Source organism: Asterias rubens, chromosome 11 (assembly GCF_902459465.1).
Source record: "Asterias rubens chromosome 11, eAstRub1.3, whole genome shotgun sequence".
NCBI classification, from domain to species: Eukaryota; Metazoa; Echinodermata; class Asteroidea; order Forcipulatida; family Asteriidae; genus Asterias; species Asterias rubens.
In genome coordinates, this window is record NC_047072.1 from 6,576,532 (window position 1) to 6,594,632 (window position 18,101).

Consider the following 18,101-nt stretch of genomic DNA (forward strand, 5'->3'; position numbering starts at 1 on the left):
TAGCAAAAGTGTACCTTAAAAATTACTGTTGGAATCCAAGCCGGAGCCTAAGCCGAAGCCTGTGTGTGTAAGTCGGAGCCTAAGTCGGAGCCTAAGGCGTAGCCTAAGCCCAAGGGCCTATTTCTGTGATCTAAGACTTAAAGGCAAAGGTACAGCCCAAGACCTATGAAGTCCAGGATCAAAACAAAGATCTGAAGGTTTAGGATTGCGACCGACCCAGACCCGATCTGGATCCAAACTGATCTGGATCAAAACAGATCCAGCTGTTTTGTTTGAAATAGATATCTTTTCTCCAGTAAATCAACTTGCATAACTGGCAACTACATGTTCTTTAACAAAACGAACGTAGCCATTCAAGACTACAGATTTGCATTCATGTGATGCGATAATTTACCAAGAGGATAATGTTTTTTTTAAACTTGTATTGAATGCAGGTGCTGATAGTATACAACGGGGTCAAGAGTGGCAGGCAATCCACAGCGTCAAGTTATTCAAACATAGTCTTCATATACGATCATGTGATGAACAACTCAACCTCAGGAATTCCTTTAGGTAAGGGTCATTGTTCAGTGCTGGTTTGAAATGAAGTGTTCCTCCAGCCCTCTCTGACAGCAGAAGGGCCACCTTGTCATTATTTGTGTTATTTTTGTGTGTGTCGTGACCGAGCGAATAAGAGCACCGAACTCAAGCTCTGGTGTTTCTGGTCAGCAGCAGAGTCCGTTGGTTCGAGTCCCGGTCGTGACACTTGTGTTCCTGAGTAAGGCACTTTACTATAGTTGCTTTTCTCCAGCCAGGGGTAAGTGGGTACTTGTGAGGGCAGAGATGGTTCTTGTGATTGATTGAAATTTTTGGCAGCACAAGCTGTACTCCCTACATAAGGGAGCTGAGATGGTGAAAGGAATGAGTTTAATGAGTTTTATCCGACTTCTGATGTTGTTTGCCCTCCGAAAATCAGTTTAATTGTTATCAAATAGCCTGAGAGTCTAGTAAAGCCTACACCACAGAGTGTGCTTGTATTTTAAATTAAATTGTCTACTTTCTTCCAAGCACTAGCTATCATGCCAGCATTCTGTTGAGCCCTGAAATTGTTCAATTGTCAATGAACTGTCTTGGCCTTGACTTGCTTTTCTGATACACACACTTTTCCAGAAACAGACATGAAATTTGCAAATCTAATTTTTACCGGGATGGATGCAGTGAATGGATAATAAACAGGTGACTTCCTGCACAGAATGCAGCCTGCTGTTGATGAAGGAGGCAAGGCCACCTTCTCCAGTGATAAAAAACAGATCTAATATAATGCATGTCGCAAATGCTGACAAAGTACGCCATTCCCATTCTTGTCAGTGTCCATGTGAGGATGACTCAAAGGGCACCTAGATCAAGACATGTCAAAGACATAGCAGTCTCTATTGTATGTGTAACTTTCAATTCATATTGTTTATTTATCAAGTGAAATGCATGAAATCTGTTTTTTTTTCGTCCTTCATTTTCTAGTAGTAAAAACTATGTAAACAAGGTGCATGTAGTAAGGTTCTACATGTAGGTTATACCATGCACATTGAATATCTCTCAATAAGTTGCATTGGTTCTGAAAAGAAACAGTACTGTGAGGTTCCTTGTGTTGTTTAAGGCACATCAAACAATCTAGCTACACTTTTGGGGTTGTCCTGGTGTGTCTGGCAGTCGCTGCTATATGCGCCACAGCACCATGTAAACTAGTTTACAAGTTGCAATACATAATGTGTAAATGAGCGTCTTAATTTAAAATGTAGCTCTGTTTACTCTGTTGAGCCCTTAATAGGTCACGTGTTAAGGCGCTACACATAAGAACATTAATTCAATGTACAGTATGTTTACTATGTTGTATCTCCCCCAGTCAATATTTCAAATTCTACTTGCAATTAGAAACCTTGCAATCTAAAGCAGGCTTGATATTCTTTCTACTGTAGTCTGATTTCTCATTTTTTTTTAAAAATAACTTTTAATGTCCCTCAAAGCCTACACCATATGTAGGCCAGCCCTTGTGCTTGATAAAATAAAATATCATACTTTTTTCATTGGTATTCATTTTGCTTTTATTGAGTTACATTACCAAACAAAAAGTTCAAGGACTATTTGGTTTACAATGATGAAACTTACATTGACAAACACCCATAACAAAGTAACTACAAAGTTAATCAAGGTTAATATGGAAATATTGGGTTTACTTACAATAAAGCAGAAATGCTGAAGCAAAATAATTTTGGGTTGAACAAATAGTGAGACCGCCAACATAGAGCTAGGTACATGTAGCTCAGTTGGCAACGATTAATCCAGTGTTCGATGGTTCAAATCCCGCACTAGTAAATTTGTCTTTCTTCAACCCTTAATCATTTAAAATTTACCCAGTCAGTTTTCCTTGTGGCTCATTATTTGATAAAGTAAAATAAAAAAAACAAATATCCAAAAGAAGTTCGATGAGCTGGGGGAAAAAAAGAAAACAAATGGAAAAAAAATAAGGCTACAACAATGTTGGCGGAATTCATTGAAAAATGACAGCTGAGTACAAATCAAATACATTTTTAAAACAAATAATACCTTTGTTATAAAAAAACTTATCATATTAATGATAATCGGTTTTTATACCACACTTTACACACCCGAAGGGCGTCTCAAAGTACTTCCAACTATAATACCCCTGGTCACTGGGCCATTTAATTTATTCCTTAAACCATCTCGGCTCCCTGGGAAGTATACAACCTGTGTATAAAATATGCACTACTAAACTAAATCAATCACAAAAACCATCTCTGCCCTCACAGGTACCCATTTACACCTGGGTGGAGAGAAGCAATTATAGTTTAAAAGTGTCTTACTCAGGGACACAAGTGTCCCGCCCGGGATTCAAACCCACGCTCTGCTGAACAGAGACACCAGAGCTTGAGCCCTGTGATCGATTTCACAAAGAGTTAGGATTAGCCCTAACTTAGGACTAGTCCTAGGAGATATACAAATTGCATGGATAGTCCTAAGTTAGGACGAGTAACTGGTCCTAACTCGAGATAAGACAAGTCCTAACTCTTTGTGAAATCCACCACTGGTTCTTTTACATGCATTTACTCGGCCATGACACCCTGTAGATTACATTGAGTACCACAAGACCTACAATCCTCCAATCAAATGACAAGGATCTCCTCAGATGTTATAATCAAATAGTAAAAGTAATAATATACTAAAAGTCAGCATTGGAAACATTTGTCATAAAACAGCTGAACTTGTTCACTCATGAGATAACTGGCCCAATGCCCAAATCACTGGTCTCAGCCCTGAAGTTCAATGTAAATTTCAAGCCCTGCTAAAAGTCTGGTTTCTTGAGCATCAAGAAAAAATCAGTTCCTGATGATCCCTGCCAGATTTGCCCTTGAGGCATTTTGTGTGTCTGCTCTAAATAATGTTCTCATTGAAATGACACATGGTAACGGAGATCTACATCTGTAACATTTGCACCTAATGTTTTGTAGAAATGTGTCATTGAAATAAAGGCTTACTTTTATTAAAATAATTGTAAAACCTAAGATATATCTTGAATATCTGCTCATTAGTTAATAGACAGAATTTTGTTCTCCAGATGGAGTCACATCGTCAACATTGTTTAAAGGGAAATATACACGTAACCCCAATTAAAAAAAACAGGTCAAGCAATTGCTTGGGTACTCACATTACCATGGCCCAATTTCATGAAGCTGTTAAGTAGGAAATGGTGCTTAGCAAAACTGTTATGCTAAGCAAATATGCAGGGAACAAGTCATAAACAATATACAGTACATGGTATATTGACTGGTAACTTGTTTTTGCTAAGTTCAACTTTCTGCTAAAAGCATTTTGAAACTGTGTCCAGGTTTTAGGAAAGATCTTTAAAACACCCAGTATTAGTTTTGTTGCAATTCATTATTATTAATTCAGGCACATTGAAGTGCAGTGCCACCACAAAGTGTTTGCCCAAAAGAGGCCATGTTTCTCAGTAATGTACATACCATAGGGAAAAATGTTACATACATTTACATGTACTACGCAGTTTATTTTGAGGTACGTGTACTGTACATTGTTTAAAGGGAGGATATACACCTTTGTCAATTACTACACAAATCAATGACCATAAACAGTTACTTGTTAAAGGATGTGGGTACTTTTTGTAACGCAAAACACAATGTCCACAGATATACATTAAACTTACACTGTTTGAAGATAATGATAGTAGAAAGAGTACAATGTACCTTAAAATGTTAGTCACTGAGGTGCTGTAGTTTTTGAGAAATGAGTAAAACAGTGTAATGAAAATAATGATCACTGAGACGAAAATTATTTTCATGACATTGTTTTACTCATTTCTCAAAAACTACAGCACCTCAGCAAGTAATATTTTCAGGGAAGCTTTCTACTATCATTATCTTCAAAGTGTGTAAGTTTAGTGTAAATCTGTGAACATTGTGTTTTTTGTCCTACAAAAAGTACACAGACCCTTTAACGAGCACTGGAGAGTTATTTATATTATAAAACTTTGCTAGGAACAACACCATAGTTTTTGACAAACTGGTAATTTCTCACTAAAATTGTTGAGTTTATTGTTGAGTAAATCTGACAGGTTCACAATAGGTTCGTAAAAACTCTGTCAGGTAAACTAATTTGTTTATTATTCTTTGTTCCAGTTGCTATAACACCGAAACCTACCTCGCCCAGCACTTAGCCTCTTTGAGTCAGATGCATGCCACATTCAAATTCATCATTGAGAAGGAGGCTAGCCAGCAGCAGTGTCTACTGGTGAGTTGAACTTTACAGATTATCGGTTATAGTGGTGTACAATGTGCAAAAAGTGTTCAATTTAGCGACTGCTTTGGCATAAAGCTTTTTGTTGTAGTCAAGAAAAGCCGGGGCTAGTCTTTCATCTTAAGGTAGCCTATTGACCCCTTGCTCGTATGTCACACGCAGAGACTGTGCCATGCTCACCATTATGGTGGTCTATAGGTCTACGTGTAAACGCTGCGTCGCCTAAAATGCGCACTTCACTGACCAATATTTTGTATTGGTTTAAGATATTTATTCCAATATTGGTAACAACAAACAAAAATATCAAATGCAGATGATTCTGATGATGACGTCAGGGGAATTGGGTCAATAAGGCTGGTCACAATGAGCTACCTATTAAATTGTACTTTGAAATTATGATGCTGCCATCTAAGCAGTGTCTACTTGGTGAGTTGAACTTATGATCAGTTAAAGTGATGCACCGTGTGCATAAACAGCTGAATTTAGCTACTGGTTTGGTGTACTAACATGACCAAGGGTGGGGGGTGAGGTCTTTTCATTGCTTCTTAAGGTAGCCTAGAGGGCTGGTCAAAATGAGCTACTGTACCTACATTGTACTTTGAAATTATGATGCTGTGATATAAGAGGCTAGTCAAAGTTGACTCAGTCTAGTGACTCTAGTCTAATGTACATTACATCGTAGTAACCAGAAGGACTTGCAAAGAGAAAGAAGCAAGTGTCTTGTTCAGGGACACAAGTGTCACGACCGGGACAATAACCCACACTTTGCTGAACAGAAACACCAGTGATTGAGTTCGGTGCTCTTATCCTCTCGGCCATTACACCCCACTTACATCTGCTCAATTAGTTTGTAGATTACTTTACATGTATTACAGTGGATAACATTTTAATGAGCAAACTCATCGTTAAGAATCCGGGAGACTACAAGCACTCTGTCTTTTTTGTACAAAATATAACTGCACGTTACATGTAGGACAACTCACTTGTTGTTGTAATTGCGAATGCAAACCATTCAACCACAATCAAGTGATTCATAACAACCTACTGTGAACTGTAAACATCTGACACATTGGTCATACATGTAGACGTGATCGTTTCTTAATTAATTTAAGTTTACTGATGATGGGTAAAAATACCAAAAAATCAACTAAGATTAAAACAGACTTAGCTTAAAAAACAAAAAACATTGCTTGTTATTTTAGAAAACTGCAAATCTAGGGGGCCTAGTAGATTTCATTGCCTACAAGAATAAAGTGTTTATACTTTTTGATCGACATAATATACAAGAGACTAAGAATTATACAAATCAACCCAAATCAATCAAAATCAGACTGCATGTTTTGTGTGTCTCTGTAGAACCTAGGAATGCAGATCAGTGAAACTGACTGTGGAATCAGGAATAAATACAATCCTTGACCTTGAAATGTGAATATTGTTGGAGATTTGCATGTGCCACAGCTTTGTGAAGTAGATAATCTCAGTCTGTAAGGATTTAAAGGCAGTGGACACTATTGGTAATTACTCAAAATAATTATCAGCAAAAAACCTTACTTGGTAATGACTAATGGGGAGAGGTTGATAGTATAAAACATTGTGAGAAACAGCTCCCTCTGAAGTGACATAGTTTTCGAGAAAGAAGTAATTTTCCACGAATTTGATTTCGAGATCTCAGATTTAGAATTTGAGGTCTCAAAATCAAGCATCTGAAAGCACACAACTTCGTGTGACAAGGGTGTTTTTTCTTTCATTATTATCTCGCAACTTCGACGACCGATTGAGCTTAAATTTGCACAGGTTTGTTATTTTATTCATATGTTGAGATACACCAACTGTGAAGGCTAGTCTTCGACATTTACCAATAGTGTCCACTGCCTTTAAGTATGGGTTTCATCTATCCACTAGGTGCCTGTCTAGTTGAACAAAATGCAATACCTTCCCAACTTTTTATGAAGCAATTATGGTTAAGTGCCTTGCTCAAGGGCACAAGTGTCATGGCTGGGGTTTGAACCCACACTCTGCAGCTGACAACACCATAGCTCAGGTCTGGTGAACTACATGTAGACCGCTCGGCCATAACATACCACACAATCCATACAGAAATGCCAACTGAATGAAACTTCGCTTCAATGGTGCATGAACCCTACACTGTCGTCATAATACAAGGGTATCAATTGATTACTAGAGACTGACTGTAAACATCCACTCCAAATGTGAGTGAAATGAACCGAAAACAAACACTCAGAAAAGCTAACATTCAGTATTGGTTTTTATGCCAGTCTCGGAATCCAATGAAACATCTGAACAAACGATGGTTCTGATATATAAGATCATTGGTATTATCCTGATGACTAGGGCATCTCTTGAACCAATCGATAAACTATCTCTGATCAGCTCTTGACTCAAGTAAATTTATTAAAGCCACATCTGGCAAGTGGGTTTAGTTCTGTCTTGGATTGTTGAGTACCTTTTAATTACAAAGCACATACATGTACCTGTTATACATGTACAACAGTACAGAAACACAGCTTTGTACATGTATGTAAGCAATGTGTATGTTCATACAAAGTATTAAGTAGGGGCTTCTGAAAATTAGGAAAAGGTCCCCAACCTCACATTGTAAAACCTCAATTGTTGTATTGTTGTATTAGACACTCCTTGAGATTTGAAACATGATGTCATTGGACACCAACAACGAGTCGATTTGTAAATTTCAAAGAAGAATTCCTGTGGTTTAAAAAGGTCAAATTCAGTGCTGTTTTGATTAAAGTGTCATCAAAATTTAGGAATAGGCCTAAACTAAAAACTTCCTGTTCCAAAATGTACTCATTTGAAATGTGACATCATTGGATGTTTTGGGATGTTGACTAAATTTGCACTGGAATGGTATGTACATGTAGGCGGCCTATCAAAAACAACAGAGTTTTACACCATTTTACGAGAACTGAGAGACTTGGGATTTGTTTTTCTACTCGATCTGTTGAAAATTTACTGCATCAAAACACCTTGGAGCTTTCAATGTTATTTACCATTTTACAAAACTAAAGTTAAAAGTCTGTTTCCGCATGCAGACCTGGTTAAATAAGGCATACATGGGGTGTACATGTACAGACATAAAAGGAAAAATACAAGTAACTTCATCAAACTAGTCGGCAGCCTTCCTAGCAATCTAGACCTACATGAACATACCCAGATGTCATAGCGTGCCAGTCATTGCAATTGGTTCAAATTTGTAGTCAACTTTTGACAGTTAACATCATCACGATCATGTTCAAATGTAAGTCACAGGTATCAACATGATCAAGGAGGAATGAAGGTTGGTGTCGTAACCTAACAATGCAAACCTGACTCCATCATTACTCAGTTAATTGGGCTCTTTTTCAAATCTGAAGCCATCCTTTTTTTTTTAGAACGATGGTTCATCTTTCAGAATGATGGCAGACGATAGAAAAACAAAACATAATGTAAACAAAACCCATAGATGCAGGACGTGAGAACCCCCCCCCCCTAAATAAAAACCGCAAAACAAAAACCTCAACATAAACCAGCCGTGACGAAAGCAAACCCAAATGCTCCCCGGATCCACCCACGGATCACCTGGAAGTGGTATTTTGTCAAAATAAAGCTTTTGTCACTAAAATATGTGTTTTGATGAGTTGAATATGGATAAAAAGTTAACTAAGGTTCTAAAAAATTAATTTACATTTTATTTACAAATTTAAAAGTAGGCCCTACCCGAGAGGGCGCTGTTCGTGACGTCAATCGAGGCGCGATATTTGAAGAGAAAATGAGTAGTCTGGCCCCGTACACTACGCCTGGATACATGATCGGTATGATGCCTACATGCTGAATTGCAAGCAGTGCCAACACAAGATAGTGACGCTTGGCGCAAGCTAAAAACATGCCCTCAAAGTAATGAAACAATGTCCTATTTTTTTTTCACGATAGGCAATTGCTCCTTTAGGTTCGCCACGTCTTTCAGTACCTTGTTCGACTTCCCACTAGCTGGACAAGTTGTTGGGATGGCGTCATGTTTTAGAAAATAACTTTTCTCTTCATGTCAAAATATGTGGTGTATTCCGGATTCTCGAAGCACGTGTGTGTTCGATGTTCGATCGAGGCAAAGTCTGCCTCGATTGACGTCACAAAAGGGGTAGGCGGAGTCACCCCTAAACAACTTTATCGTTTTTTTTAACATATAAATCGTTACAAAAAATTACTCAAAAAATTATTTTATTGATCAGAAACATAGACTCTAATGTTTGAAGAAAAAAAATTCCAGGTGACTACAAATCCCAATGGAAAACTCACAGTGTACATGGCTGAATGTGCAATGTAGAGTTAACAGGTTTACATTGGGAACCAGTCAACTTTCCCCCCTAGCAAAGTTGCCCACTACAAAGAGTCGCCCCCTTGCAAAGCTGCTCCTCGCATACATTTTCGCCCTCTGTCACAGTCACCCCTGAGAAGGTCACCCCGGCACAGTCAAAGTTGCCCAGTCGCCCCCCTATAAAGTCACCCATTTGCAACAAAGAATGAGGGTGCTATTAAGAATTAACTTATTCTGGTAGTTTGTTAGATACATGTAGATTCTTTGAAAGATTAACTCTGTATGTTTCATTATTGCTTGGTGATGGGGAATGGGGGGGGGGGGGGGGTGGGGGGGGGGGTGTTGGTTGGTGAGTTCTTTACAGTATATTTTGCCTGCAGTTTTTGGCCTTCAGAACTGATATGGCAAAACTGAGTGTTGATTCTCTGCACGAGTAGGCCTACTTTAGAATCGGAAGATTCTCAATTTATTTTCTCTTTAAAGTCTTAAATGACAAGTGATTATTTTTTTTACTGCATGAAAGTTAACCCTTGGAGGTTTTACCCAAACCTAACATTTCTGATGAGCAGAGATATTGATACCGAGAAAGTAAAATTTGATTCCTGCTCTCTGTCTCCTTAATTGGACACATAACCACACTGTTCTCTCAGAGTCTCCCTAGTCTCATTTTCATCCTAAGTGTGGAGCGGGTTATTGCCACTCTACAAGAGAACTGGACACCCAGCCAGCAAGACCAGTTCTAAATCTCCCCCGTAGGCTTGCTGAATATTTGACTTCTTTTCTTTAGGTGCATACAGTGTATGGTTTGTATGCCATCATTGTCTACTGAGTTGGTTGTACCATGTATGCAAGTCGAGCTGCACATTTAGGACAGTTTAAAGTGGTTATCTTCATTTGTGAGGTGTACATGCCGAACATGTAGCACTCACATACACTTGTTTGACCTAGTATCTACATGTACATGTACATGTACATGTATGCAAGATCCTAGATTTTCTTAGGCAGAAAACATTGCCTAAAAGTTTTCTGTTAAGCACAAATAAGCAGGATAATTTTACCAAAATCAGGATGACATCAAATTTTCGAATGGTAGTCATCTTAATGATGTTAGCTTAGTCAAAGTTATAAAGAAAGATAAAAAGGTAATCTTTGATAGTTTCAGCTGCATACAGCTTCTACTTGCTGAGAAAAAAACACACACAAAAACTATCTTGTTAATTTCACCTGAACTCCGAATACATGCACGTTTGTTGCGAGCAAGGTGACATGTCCATAGAATTTTGACCTAGTAATCACTATACTCTACAACTAACATGGTTAGCATTTAACTGTACAACTAACATGTTGAAATAATCACACATTACAGACAAGTTTTAAACCATAGTGAACGATAACTAAACATACATTATGGGCTTGTGATTGTAAACACTAGGGCCTATTTATTGTGTTAACAATTATTCACCATTCACCAACTATGTAGTGTACAAGTGTGTCTTCCCTTTAAATTGATGGCACATTATATTTACCCACTATGATGTCTACACTGAAAATATAACTTGATCCTGTAACATCACTGAGCAAATAGTCCTGGCCTTATGTGTCGACCTAGGGGGATTTATCTGTAAAAATAAGGCTAGAGAGCCACTGTAACCGATACTCAGAAGCTATGGAAAGGGCTTAGCTTCTCGTTTTAAAAAGTAGGGCATTCAAATGAAGTCATTTAAATGACCATGGCATTCTTATTTTAAAGGGTTACTGGTGCCAGAACTGGGGCAGTTGAGAGGCCTTGTCTACTTCCCGTTTCAGGCCAGTGTCGAATGTATTGTCGCTAGAAATGTACAAAACAAGTTGATAAAATTACAATACAGTGATTATGAAGAAGTTTTTTCCCCTTAATTTTGAAGAAGAATTTACACTGTGATGGTTATAACCCTGTAATTGGAAAGTGTTTCCTATTCTTAAACCGATTTCTTTCTTTTGCACATATTCATATAGACAACATTTCACTTTTGCACACATACTTCATTTTCCATTAAAACAAAAACAATTACAACAACTTGACAAATTTCTGCCCCCAAAGTCAAAGTAATTTTTTCGTAATAAAAATAAACTAGGTCACTAGTCAGCCGTAAACTGTCATGCAATGGTTTTGATCAAGCATTTCGTTTCCCTTCACGTCAATCCAAGATGATGTGGAAATTTACTCTTGGTTGTAGGGAAGCAATTTATGTCAATTCTGATTGTACAATACACAGAGTCCCTGTAGCCTCAGTGACAAGGCTAATAACTTGACCTTCTGAGCAATGCTCGGATGCACTTTAAGGCAGCAATGACTGAAGTATTACAAATCAACACTTAATTAACTCGTTTGATGCACTTCCCAAGTTGTGTGCACTTAAAAGTTATTTTCTTTAATTGCACATCAACAGCAAGAATTAACAGTAGTCCATGTACACTGACCCCGCCACACAGTGATAAGCAACTGCTGGTTAGGCATACTTACCAGAGCAACAAGCTCACAACAGATGTTTTTAAGATTCGTTATAAAAATTCCTTCATTTCATTTCATCAAAATGCCATCAGATCCGGCACAAGTCCGATGCTATCGCATTTTACACATTGGGTTAATATTAAACCCGGAGCGAGGCACAGATGTGATAAATTGTGTTAGGAGAAATTGACAAAACGTTTCCAAGTCGGCTTGAGCAATCATCATCACTTAAACGTATGCAAATTGATCCTGGCGTTACAATATGGTCAATTCGTGAAATACCAGAGGAGGGAAAAACAAAAATTGAAATGGACAGAAAAACAAAAATTTTGAGTGGGGAAAAACAGCTGAGTATGCTATTAAAAGTGCATTGGAGTTTATCTGTATTTTATGATTTACAGTGATAGGTACGCAAGAACCAGATTATACTGTAGACACACTGTACATGTCTTGTTTCTCTTTTCAATACTGATTGAGAGATATCAACTCTTAATTGAAAGTGAAAGTGAAAGTGAACGCCTAAGATAGGAAAGTGTGTCCCTTGTACAATGTACATCCCCATGTGATGTGTCATATACAGTGTAAAATGGTAAGGTGGGTTTTGAGGCACAGCATGGAGTGGTGAGGTACATGTACGTGTATCAATGTACTAAGGTTGTGGTAACACCATTTATACTTGGGGGTTTTGAGGCATACATAAACAGGTAACATGGTGAGGTTCATATGTGCTGGATCAATATAATATTCAGTTTGTGGTAGCACCATAAATTAGGGCTTTTAAGGCATTTGGTAACTCCATAAAGTGTGAGGCATACATTTAGTATGGTGACTGGTGAGGTATCATTATGGTCTGTTTTCTTCCTCCATGGTTTGTCGTAACACCATAAGTTGTTGGTTTCGAGGCATACACGTACTGCATGTATTACATGTATTATGGTGAGGTATCAATGTATTCAGTTTGTAAACATCAAAACTTACATGTAAATTAATCTTCTTTGCTGTGTGGATTTTGTTCTTTGAAAACTCATCTTGCTGAACATATCCTGCAGCCTCAAAGTAGATGTCAGATTGCGTTCTCCCAAATTACTATTTTGTTTTGTTTTTTAATAGAAAGGGTTGACCATTGTTCTTAGTCTGTAACACTAAGAGATGATTTTGTACCAGGATAATGTGTTTTAACAGGAGAATGTGTCCATTTGGTTTCTGTAATGCAATTATAGTAAGTAAATGGCTTGTTGCAACACGCATCATTCAATACAAATCGGAATTGCTCTATTTCCCGGCAGTCATTGCCTGAAGGCTAATATCCCCTCCTCTTCTTCTCATCCTCCGAGTCTCCAGCTATCCTTCTCCAGTCCCCAACATCCTTCTCCCGGCCAGGAGAATCACTTAAATTGCACTTTGTCTCAAAACAAACGACACATAGAGTGGCTGGGGCATTTAGTGCGATATCTCCCACCTGCCTAAATATTACGACATAACGAGTGATGGATTTATACGGTGGAACCATAAAAAAAGGAGTGCCGGGTGTATAATACGTTCTGCATTTTGTCCCTCTTGATTGATCTGCAGTTTTGGGTTTGACATGATGTAAGTCAATATGGAGGTGGAGGCATTTACGTTCAGTGGATCTTGTTTCTTTCTGATGAGTGATATCACTAACGAGGGACCAAGAGGCTTTCTCTGTGCAGTGTTTGTCTTGATACAACCATAATATGACTCTTGCAGACCTGACCATGCCCACCCCCTCCCCCCCTTTCCATCTGCATCATTTAAGAACACAATAGCAGGGATCATGCTTATGGCATGTGGGAAGGTACATAAATCATGGATGGTGTCATTAACTCTTGATGATGCAGTGTCACTCTGAGCATGGAGCAATAAACTAGAGGACCTCAAGGTCCGTCTGCTTTGTACATTCACATTCACACATGAGGCAGGCCTGGAATCACACGGGAGGCCATGAGGCCATCTCCTTTGTTGTCTCTGTTCTTGGCCTTGGTGCCCCTTCAAAAGCTTCCTAAAGACTTTGAAGATTTTCCAATGGATGTGCTCTTTTCTAATAGACCGATCCAGTAGGCTCCGCCCACAACGCACGTGTGAGCAAGAACATGTGGGGCTCTCCAAAGCCTTTCTGCACAACTCGCGCCAAGCGCGCCAAGATACGCGCACGCATGTCGGACCTTAGTGTCGGACCTTCGTTGCGCTGTGATTGGTTAATACGCAATGGGGCGGAGCTTAGTGGATCGGTCTATTGAAACCAGCCTGACCTCTAAAAGATAACATTCTAAGCTTGGTGAGGCACAATGTACATCACAACACCCATGAATGTTTTCATCAACTTACAGGCACTGGACACCTTTGGTAATTGTCAAAGACCAGAAATCTCACTTGGTGTATGCATACAATTAAAAAAAAAGGTGAAATTTTGTACTAAATTTGTCGTAAAAATTGCAAGAGAGTAATGAAAGAAAATACAACCCTTTTTCACAACCTTGTGTGCTAAAAAAGGCTTCAGGCCTGAAGTATTTTGATATTTAAGTGAGAAATTCCCTCTTTCTCAAAAAAATAAATGAATAGTTGTAACAAAATGAAATCCCTTCCAGACATTACAGCTGACGTTGTCAAAACCTGTCACATGTGGATGCGACACCAATTAGATTCACCACAACCCTTACCCTGCTGCCCCGTGCTACTAATAGCTGATTGATCTACTTGGTAATAAATACAAGCCGGCCTTAACCATCCGTACACATTTATAATTACATTATGCGCTCAGCAGATTCAGCCAGCTTTACCACACTGTGCCCGTACCAAGTACACATTGGTTGATTGTTTTGATTAATTATTATCTTAATTACTTTCTTTGATTTATTGTAATGACGAGAACACTCCCTCATTAATTAACACCACGGGATAATCTTTGAGTCCCAAGCTTGTATGAAGCATGTATATCGTACGCGTACACATACAGTATGCTCATGTGGTGAATGCACCTCAAGAGTATACAGTCAACCCTCCTACCATCTGACCATTCAATATCATCAAGTTTGTTTTGGATGATAGATAAACTGCTATCTGTTTGAATGTTAGGGCAGTGTATCATGTTTTAGAAGAACGACTTCATTTCAATCCTATAAGTTTGCAATGAATACACTAGGCCTAACCAATGATATCAATTGAAAAAATCTTAAAATTAGTGTGGTTTTAGAAGCTGAAGAAAGAAAACACTAAACTAGAACAGGAATTGAATTTGTGACCTCTGGATTAACATACTGGTGCTCTACTAACATAAACTATGCCCAATTGTTTGCAGTCAGTCCCTGTTCAGTGTTTCCTGTCAGAAGCCCTGAAAGTGGGAGGGCACTAGGTTGTTAATCCAGAGGTCTCACGTTCAGATCCCGTGTTAGTCATTTTGTTCTACATTTTGTTCTACAAGGGCACTCCAATTAGGACCATGTAACTTTGTATTAGAACTTTGCAAAGGGCACCCCAGCCAAAACACTGCCAGTGCTGTGTGTTAAATCAATGCCTGTATGTTTGATTTAACTATTATTTCCAAACCGACTGAAACTTTAACAGGTATGGTTACTGAGTGCAGACACCTTGCTACTCACCAGTGATGCCCTCCCACTTGGCCAGCTCGGCAACCATTTCCATGGCAATCAATCTCTACCATCATGTTGCAGCTCATCATCATTTAAAGCAGCAGGCCGGGATAAATGTTGCTGCACCCCTCGGCAAAGAGTCAAGACGCACGACATGAACGCTCATAAGATTGTCAAGGTACTCTACCAGACTCAGTGGGACCAAGAGTGGAAAAGGTACAAGTATGATCAAATTTTGTTTGGTAAAAGTCAGGCCTGTGATTTATGATCAGTGTTTTACTGATTATTATTATGGTCTCTCTGCACCTAACATGGCAGTGAGGTGCTATTGTACATGTGTTACACAATCGGTAAGTGTAGTTAGTTTTCAAAGACTTGAGGTTTGGGATAAAATCGCAACATTCCGAAGTTTTAAAGTATCAAAATTACAATCAAATGATAAAATACACATTGTAAACAAGTTTAAAGGGAAGGAAAATGTTTGGTAATTGTCAAAGACCAGTCTTCTCACTTGGTGTATCCCATCATGTGAATAAAATAACAAGCCTGTGAAAATTTGTAATATTGCACCTTAACATTAACTTGAATTAAAAAAAGTTCTGCTCACAAATTTGTTAAACTCTGTGAAAAGGTTTGAAAGAGCCCAACGGCCGTTGAGATAAATCTTCTCATAGTTTTAGAAAAGTATAACTGTGGCACTGTGTTTATAATTTATTCTCAATTTTATTCTGGTTTTGTACCAATTAGGGGGAGGAGATATGGGGAAAGGACTCACAAACACATACTTTTTGTAAAACAAACAATGAAACACTCCAACAACGAACAAACACCTCAAATCCAAACTAGATGATCATACACAATCTACATTCTAAATGTACACATGTTCATATATCGTAGTCCAATCTTTAATGACAAAGAATGACACAAGCACCATAACACCCCACGTAGGCAATCATGATCATGGTTGGGTGTCACTTTACAGTTTAAATTTGAGAAGATCCCAACGACGCTGGAATTCATGTCTGTAATTGCAGACAAGTTTTCGAATGACAGTTGCCCCCACGCTGTTTAGGCTAATGGAAGTTGGTCTTCAAGTGTTGGACTTCGCTGTGATATTTCAATGGTGTAAAATGCAAGAAATGGATATACAATATAATAACCTGGTGAGAAAAGTGGACCGAGGACCACTTCTAAAAGAAATGGGCAGTATTCCATTAGTGGTTAGGGTATAACAGTAATGATTAGAACCAATATCCCACTGTGTTCAATTAATGGATATATTCAAGAAGTTTAAACCTAGTCATTTTTTTGGATCTGTAGATGTACGTGGGGATTTGAGCTACGGGAGTGGCCTAGTGTCTTGTACAACAAACAAAAAACAGTGTACCTCAAAAGATAATTCCTTGTTCAACCTGGACCACACAGGGGAATTCAAGAAAAGGGAAAAAAGGGAAAGGGGATTAGAGAAAAGTAAATGCAGGCCATGATTTTACAAAGCACTAAAATTCATCTTAAGACACTCAGGCAGTGAGGCAATTGTATCCGTAAACTAAGGCCATTTGTGGCTTCTATACATGTTGTTATAATTACCAAACTTTCACCATTTATTTGCTAAATGATCACCTTAAAGGCAGTGGACACTATTGGTAATTACTCAAAATAATCATTAGCACGAAACCTTACTTGGTAACGAGTAATGGGGAGAGGTTGGTAGTATAAAACATTGTGAGAAAGGGCTCCCTCGGAAGTGGAGTAGTTTTCGAGAAAGAAGTAATTTTCCATGAATTTGATTTCGAGACCTCAAGTTAAGAATTTGAGGTCTCGAAATCAACCATCTAAACGCACACAAATTCGTGTGACAAGGGTGTTTTTTCTTTCATTATTATCTCGCAACTTCGACGACCAATTGAGCTCAAATTTTCACAGGTTTGTTATTTCATGCATATGTTGAGCTACACCGAGTGAGAAGACTGGTCTTTGACAATTACCAATAGTGTCCACTCTCTTTAAAGCAAGACATAATATTAAGAATTCAAGCCATAATTCCCTATGGTGGAGATCAGTTATAAATATTAATCACTTTCTATTCAATTATTATTGTATCAACAAGAAAATAATCAGTCATTGTATCGAATACCAAGGAAGGGAATAGATACATGTGTGTATCACAATGTTTGACTTTTTTGTTGTTGCTGATATATAATTTGTGGGGTGATCAGGTTGCACAAGTAGGTTGCCCAAGGCAGCAATACGATTATTTAGGATCAGACAGATAACTTTTTGGAATGTACATGATGCATGTGTCAGAAGGTGTCGTTAACTATAGAACTATATAGCTAAAGAATTTCAATTTTAATGTTATTCATTTCATCACGACAGTTTACAAGTAAAAAAGGAAGTTTGAAGTACTCTTTTCCACTAGTTGAAGCTATTAATTACAAGCGTGAAGCGAGTTTTGTTGCGCTAAGTTCAACTGTTCTGAATTCTTCGCTGTGAATTTGTGACTTCAAAATTTGTACAGCAATTGCATTCGCAGGAACTATGAAACCGGGCTTTCGTCTTGCTTCAGTTTAACAGTCAACTGTTGCTCTTTAGTGTTGCAATTTATCATTGGTTACTTGATCTGTGAAGGGATGGACTTGTGACCAGTGCATTCATTAATATTCCACCGTTCCAAATTGCCTCCTTAAATTTGGATCCTAGTTTAAGACCTTTTGTTTGTCTGCCTCGTGAAAACAAAGCTTTTATTTTCTTCGGATTCAAAGAAATGCTCTTTGATCTACTTCTCTATCTAGGAAACTGTTCTCCAAATTTCCTTGAAATATGTAATAACTCCAGACTGGCACCTTTTCAACTTGCCCCCTTTAAT

The 18,101-nt window shown here is 38.3% G+C and overlaps 1 protein-coding gene across 2 annotated transcripts in view; it reads left to right on the forward strand.

Moving 5' to 3' along the window:
* LOC117296581 (E3 ubiquitin-protein ligase E3D-like) overlaps positions 1-18,101 on the forward strand; it is a 57,361-nt gene that overhangs the window by 11,646 nt on the left and 27,614 nt on the right. For both annotated transcript variants that reach the window (XM_033779600.1, XM_033779601.1), the window contains exons 6-8: positions 435-552; positions 4,689-4,800; positions 15,207-15,448. In XM_033779600.1, the coding sequence (XP_033635491.1) occupies positions 435-552; positions 4,689-4,800; positions 15,207-15,448 (472 nt within the window). The remainder of the gene's footprint in view (positions 1-434; positions 553-4,688; positions 4,801-15,206; positions 15,449-18,101) is intronic.